The 6,857-nt window shown below is 32.9% G+C and overlaps 1 protein-coding gene across 1 annotated transcript; it reads left to right on the forward strand.

Annotated features, from left to right (window-relative positions):
* The first annotated feature begins 1,119 nt into the window (after positions 1–1,119).
* Positions 1,120–5,111, forward strand: LOC107841837 (1-aminocyclopropane-1-carboxylate synthase 7). The gene is made up of 3 exons (XM_016685685.2): positions 1,120–1,330; positions 2,491–2,783; positions 4,010–5,111. Exons 1-3 carry the CDS (start codon positions 1,160–1,162, stop codon positions 4,878–4,880), a joined length of 1,335 nt encoding a protein of 444 aa, XP_016541171.2. The 5' UTR covers positions 1,120–1,159; the 3' UTR covers positions 4,881–5,111.
* Positions 5,112–6,857: the final 1,746 nt, after the last annotated feature.

Consider the following 6,857-nt stretch of genomic DNA (forward strand, 5'->3'; position numbering starts at 1 on the left):
TCTTGTTGGGAGTGCTACCTCCAGAATGGACCCTGCAACGCGAGATTCAAATTAGTTGGGACTCTAATGCGAATATGGGTTGTGGTGTAGTGGTGAGACTGTTCCATCCTTAACTAGAGGTCTCGGGTTTGAGCCCTGGATAGAGCCCTTCGACAGAAAATCATATTAGTTATACAAACTTAAAATTATTTTTCATGTAGATATAACAGATATATATTTTTTGTTTTTGAACTCTCTTAGTTAAGATGTTGACTCCGCCACTGGTCCTGGGTAGGGAAAAAATCTTGTTGGGAGCGCTACGGCCGCTACCTCCAGAATGGACCCTACAACATGAGATTCAAATTAGTTGGGACTCTAATGCGAATACTGAACACCGAGTGGGAAATAAAAAAAATAATTTTCAACACACACCAATATGGGTTGTGGTGTAGTGGCCGGTGAGACTGTTCTACCCTTAACTAGAGGTCTCGGGTTCAAGCCCTGAATAGGGGCCCTTCGACAGAAAATTATATTAGTTATACAAACTTAAAATTAAAATTATTTTTCGTGTAGATATAACAAATATATATTTTTTGATTTTGAACTCCCTTAGTTAAGATGTGGGATCCGTCACTGGTCCTGGGTATGGAAAAGATCCAGTTGGAAACTCTTTCTCCAGAATGAGCCGTGCAATGCGAGATTCGAATTAATTGGGACTTCAATACGAATTCTGAACACTCGGTGGGAAATAAAAACAATAATTTTCAACACAATATTAATTACTTGTTAGAAGAAACAAACAACAATGTTAGGAAAATGTGACTTTTGTTAAACACCCCCACCCCCCACCCCCAAATTTCAACCACCATATTTTCTGTGGGGATCAGATTTATACAAGCTTTGAAAAAAGATGACAAAACCATAACAGTTGTCACCAGCCATTTAATTTTTAAACTATATAACATTTTTGTAAAAAGGTGATCTTTGATCTTGCTTACTCTACATACACAATCAATCATTTGTTATTTTGAAGGAATTTTATCATTTTAAAATTGGAATTGAGGGTCCACTTTTTTCTTACTATATATATAAGGTCTTTATTTGACACAAAATGTCATTCAAACAGTTCTCATAATTTTTTGTTTTTTGCAATATATATATATATATTCCAAAAATAATTATGGCTATTGAGATTGAAAAATCAATTGTTGGGCTATCAAAAATTGCAAATTCAAATACACATGGTGAAGACTCACCATATTTTTCAGGATGGAAAGCATATGATGAAGATCCATTTGATGAATTACATAATCCATGTGGAGTAATTCAAATGGGATTGGCTGAAAATCAAGTAAGTGGTATAATAAATAGTAGTAATAATTATTAAGTAAATAATTAAAGAGTATTTTCTCATATAGTTTAAGCTTTTAAACGAGACAGCGATGCAATTCAACGTAATATTAATTAGTGTAAGCTAAGTTGAAGTCTTGTGCTGTACATCCCTCCTTTCATTATCGGTGACATGATAATTAAGGTGTGTGTTATCTCACGATTTAAACTTTTAGCTGAGAGGGTCGGTCACACGTGTTCAACACGATACTAGTATCGGGTTGAATTCTTGGGTTCGAGCCTCACCGCTATTCATACCTTCTTTCATTTGGGTAACATAGAGATCGTATCATTTGAGATGTTTTTTTTTAACTGAGAGAGTCGCACATGTTCAACACGATACTAGTATCAGGTTGAAGTCTTGGGTTCGAGTCTGAATGTTATTTATCCCTTTTTTCATTTGGGTGACTTAGGGATCGTACCATTCGAGTTGTCTTTTTTTTCTCTAGCTCGAAATGGAAGCAAGTTTGAAAAAGGATCTTAGAGTACTGTCTAGGGGTACATTAAAAGAATTTTTACGTGTCTGGTCACGAAAAAGACTCAGGCCCACACATTCAATCAAGTACATAAAAGTATACATACTATCCTCTATAAAAGCTTAAACTTTCAGACAAGATGACCACTGAAAAAAGGACAGCCCGATGCATTAAAGCTACGCCTATGCGCGGTGTTCGAGAAAGAATCCCACCATAATGGTGTAGTGTACGCAGTCTTACCTTGCATTTCAGCCCGAGGTTGTTTCTAGAGGCGGAACTAGCCTAGTAACAGGTGAACCCCCTCCGATGAAAAATTATATTATTAATACATGGTTAAAATGATTTTTATGTATATATTGTAGACGTTGAACCTCAGTCGGTGACTTTTTCTTCGGATTTTGAACCCCCTAAGTAGAAACACTGGCTCCGCCTTTGGCTGTTTCCAAGACTCGAACCCGTGACCTCCTGATCACATGAGAACACCTTTACGAGTGACTCCAAGATGGTCACAAAATTCAACAGAAACCTATGTTGCTCAGACTTTCCAAAACAACATCATCATTAAGCTAATAAATATATATAAATCTCATTATTAGGATGTTCCTAATTAATCTGACATGTTATTTTCTTTTGAATTTGTATATAGGTATCATTTGATTTGGTAGAAGAATACTTGGGAAAAAATGGAGAAGCAATTAACTATGGATCAAGTGGATTTTCTAGCTTCAAAGAAAATGCATTATTTCAAGATTATCATGGATTATTTAATTTTAGAAAAGCAATGGCAAATTTTATGGAAAAAATAAGAGGTGGAAGGGCAAAATTTAATCCAGATAGAGTTGTTATTACAGCTGGTGCTACAGCTGCTAATGAATTATTAACATTTATTTTAGCTGATCCTGGTGATGCTTTGCTTGTTCCAACACCTTACTATCCGGGGTAAGTATTATTATTATTATTATTATTATTATTATTATTATTATTATTATTATTATTATTTATAGTAACCATTTTATCCAAACAATTATTAGTGTACTATTGTATTTTTTTTATGGGGAAATGAGTCCAAAGATGCCTTTTTTACTATATGAAATATCTTAAATTTAAGAGTAAAACATTCAATATCCCCTAAATTATGTTCAAAGTTGTTACGAAATACTTCAACTTTACGAGGTCCTATTACTCTCCGAACTAAATTTTAACTTACTTTTGTCAATTTTTTAAAGCTGAGTGACACATTAAACAATTATTAGTGTACTAGTATAATTTTTTATTGGGAAATGAGTCAAAAGATGCCCTTTTACTGTATGAAATATCTTAAATTTAAGAGTAAAACATCCAATATCCTCTGAATTATGGTTAAAATTGTTACGACAAATTTCAATTTTATGGGGGTCTTATTACCCTTGAACTAAATTTTAGCGTATTTTTATCAACCTTTTTAGCTGACGTGACACATTTGACATGGACTCCATTTTTATGTAATAAAGATGCCAAGACAGCACAAAAGGATGATAAAAATACGCTAAAATTGAGTTCAGGGGTAATAGGACCCCTGTGATGTTGAAGTGTGTCGTAGCAACTTTGGTCATTATTCAGGGGGTACTGGATGCTTAATATGTTATAATTTAATGTTAGAGTAAGGTTTGCGTACATTCGTTTCATCTTAGACATCTTCTGTGAATTACACTGAATATGTTATTATTGTTGTGTCATACATACCCTAATCGTTTCGTATTTGCTTGTTCTATAAAAGTCTTAGGGCAAATACTAGACAATTTGCTAATTAGTTTTAAGGGTATGTAGGGGGATAGTTGCGCATTTCTCGATTTACTCAAAGAGGTGAATTGGGTCGACCAATAGAGATATGGTAAAAGCAGATCCTAAATGCAAACGGATTCATTTGAACCCCTTTCACAAGAAAATTAAACTAAATTTACAAAATCAGAATTATTTTTTTAATGCATATATATTAAATGTTGAATCTTTTTAGCTTCTAAATCTTCTTACTTGACAATAAAATTAAGATATTTCTTTTAGTAAAGAAGCAAATTTGAACATTTTTTTCCCTATTTATATTCACTGACAAGTCACAATCCAAGTAATTATGTTATGTCATCCCAATAACTTATGATCCTAATTTTTTTTATTTATTTTTTTAACAGATTTGATAGAGATTTAAGGTGGAGAACTGGTGTAAAAATAATTCCAATCCATTGTGAAAGTTCAAATAATTTTCAAGTCACACCACAGGCTTTAGAATTAGCCTATGAAGAAGCAAATTCCAAGAAAATCAAAGTTAGAGGTATACTCATAACAAATCCTTCAAACCCTTTAGGTGCAACAATTCAAAGATCAAATCTTGAGGAAATACTCGATTTCGCGGTCCGTAAAAACATTCATCTTGTCTCTGATGAAATCTACTCAGGATCTGCATTTTGTTCCTCGGAATTTGTCAGCATTGCTGAGGTTCTGGATTCTAGAAAGTACGTAGACTCAGAGAGAGTCCATATCGTTTATAGCCTATCGAAAGACTTAGGTCTACCTGGATTTCGTGTTGGTACAATTTATTCATTCAACGACCTTGTTGTTACAACTGCGAGGAGGATGTCGAGCTTTACGCTGATTTCATCTCAGACACAACATTTGTTGGCGCACATGTTGTCCGATGACGATTTTACTGGGAATTATATTAAGACGAATCGCGATAGATTGAAGAGGAGATATGAAATGATTGTTGATGGATTAAAGAGGAGTGGAATTGAATGTTTGAAAGGGAATGCAGGGTTATTTTGTTGGATGAATTTGAGTCAATTGCTGGAAAAACCAACAATGGAATGTGAATTAAAACTTTGGAATAAAATTTTATGTGAAGTCAAATTGAATATTTCACCAGGATCTTCTTGTCATTGTTCAGAACCAGGTTGGTTTAGAGTTTGTTTTGCTAATATGAGTGAACAAACACTAGAAATTGCACTCAAAAGATTACATAATTTCATGCAAAAAAGGACAAAAGATTCGTATGCGGTGGAATGAACAGGATCCCTTTATCGTTAAACAAGTCTTATGCGGACCGAGTCTGAATAAGTCGAACCCTAATATGAATAACGAAGGATAAACAAGTTTTATGCGGACCGAGTCTGCATAAGTCGAACCATAACAAGCACCGGATGAAAAAAAGGGTCCAATTTTGAATGATGTTGGATTAGTTATCTAAATGTTAATTAATTCCAAGGATTTGGATTTTTGTACTCATATATTGTACATCATTATTGAATTCATGTTATAAATAGAATTAGTTTTCTTAAGTTTTTTATATATATATATATATATATGATATTTTGTTTAGTCTCCTTAAAATAAAATGACATTGAATTATTGTTGAACTTTAAATTTTTTTATGTTTTTCTTATTGATATGTCTTTGTAGCCATACAAGTGATATTTTTGATAGGGGTGGATCTAGTGTGTCGGTTATGAGTTTACGTGAATTTAGTAATTTTCGATCTAATTCGATACATGTAATGAATTTATAATAATATTAATTTATATAAAGTAGTGGTGAAAGTGGGCAATTACAACCTTTACATTTAATTTAAAAATTCACATAACTAATACATGTATAAAGTTATAAAGAAACTATGTATTATTTTATGGAGGATAGAAGGTGGAATAATCAATTCATGATTAAACTTGCATAAATAATCCATGCATAAAATAATATGCAGATTCCCTCGTAAATAATTAGAGGCGGACCTATAACCATTTTTTTGGTACTCCGACAAACGATAAATTTGAGGCAGACTAGATATAATTATATAAAAAATCTATAAAAAATAGTAAAAGGCTTAGAAAAGCATCCAGTAAAGCAAGAAGATAATTGAGTACTTTAATTTTCAAGTAAAATCTTAAAACTTTGGATATCAATATACGTATTCGGACCTCCTTTTGGTAGTTTGGTAGGATGATTAGTTTGATGTATATTACTAATATGTTAGTTTGATATGTTTTCTAAGTTAGTGTATTACTAATCCATTAGTTGTACATTTTTATTTGATATTATGCTATGTATAAATAATTTTGATAAAGAATGAATCTAATTAATGGACTTTATAATACGACATAAATTCAAATTAATTTAAGTTCTTTCGCAAAATCTAATATCTCTCAATTTTTATTAGTTTCATTCTCCATATGAAATTCTACAAATAATTAAGCTTTATATATCGTAGGCTTCTTTCAGATACATGTGTGCCAGCAACTCCCTCTTTCTCATAAGTCAAAGTTGAGCGGTTTTTTTAATTTTTTTTTTTCCTCTTTTCTAAGAGCTTCCACCCTTTTACGATTTTATTGGTAACTCGAACTCACAACATTCGAATTGAAAGTATGACGTGCTTACCATCCGAGCAGTTTCCCTTTTTTTTTGGCTTTTCCATGAATTGCGTCAGTGTCGTGTTGTTGTTCTACCAAACACTCTTTTTTTTTTGTTTCCCATTCGGTGTCCGGTATCCGCATTGGAGCCCGACTAATTCGGATTCACACCGGGTAGGGCCCAATTCGGGGGGTAGCGCTCCCAACAGAGTTTTCTCCGTGCCCAGAGTCGAACCCTCGACCTTTGGTTAAAGGTGGAGTAACCCCATCCGCTGCACCACAACCCATGTTGGTCTACCAAACACTCTAAACGTGGCATGAGATGAAGTTTAAAACGTGACATTAAATTAAGTGAGTGGAGAGTCTTTTTGAAACGATATCTCTACCTTCACGAAATAAACAATAGGTAGGTGTATACTCAATTCTCCATAGATTCTACTTAAGAATTTCGCTGAGTATGTTCTTGTTGTTATTATTGTTGTTTAAATTAAAATTAAGCGAAACAAAAGAAAATATACTAGCTTTATTATATTTCTAATATTGGCATAATAAATTACAAATATGACTAAAAATCTCTTAAAAAAGCATTTTCTCTTTTTTTTTTCTTTTTCTTTTTTCTCGTCTTGCAATTACTTAATTCATA

This window comes from Capsicum annuum, chromosome 9 (assembly GCF_002878395.1).
Source record: "Capsicum annuum cultivar UCD-10X-F1 chromosome 9, UCD10Xv1.1, whole genome shotgun sequence".
NCBI classification, from domain to species: Eukaryota; Viridiplantae; Streptophyta; class Magnoliopsida; order Solanales; family Solanaceae; genus Capsicum; species Capsicum annuum.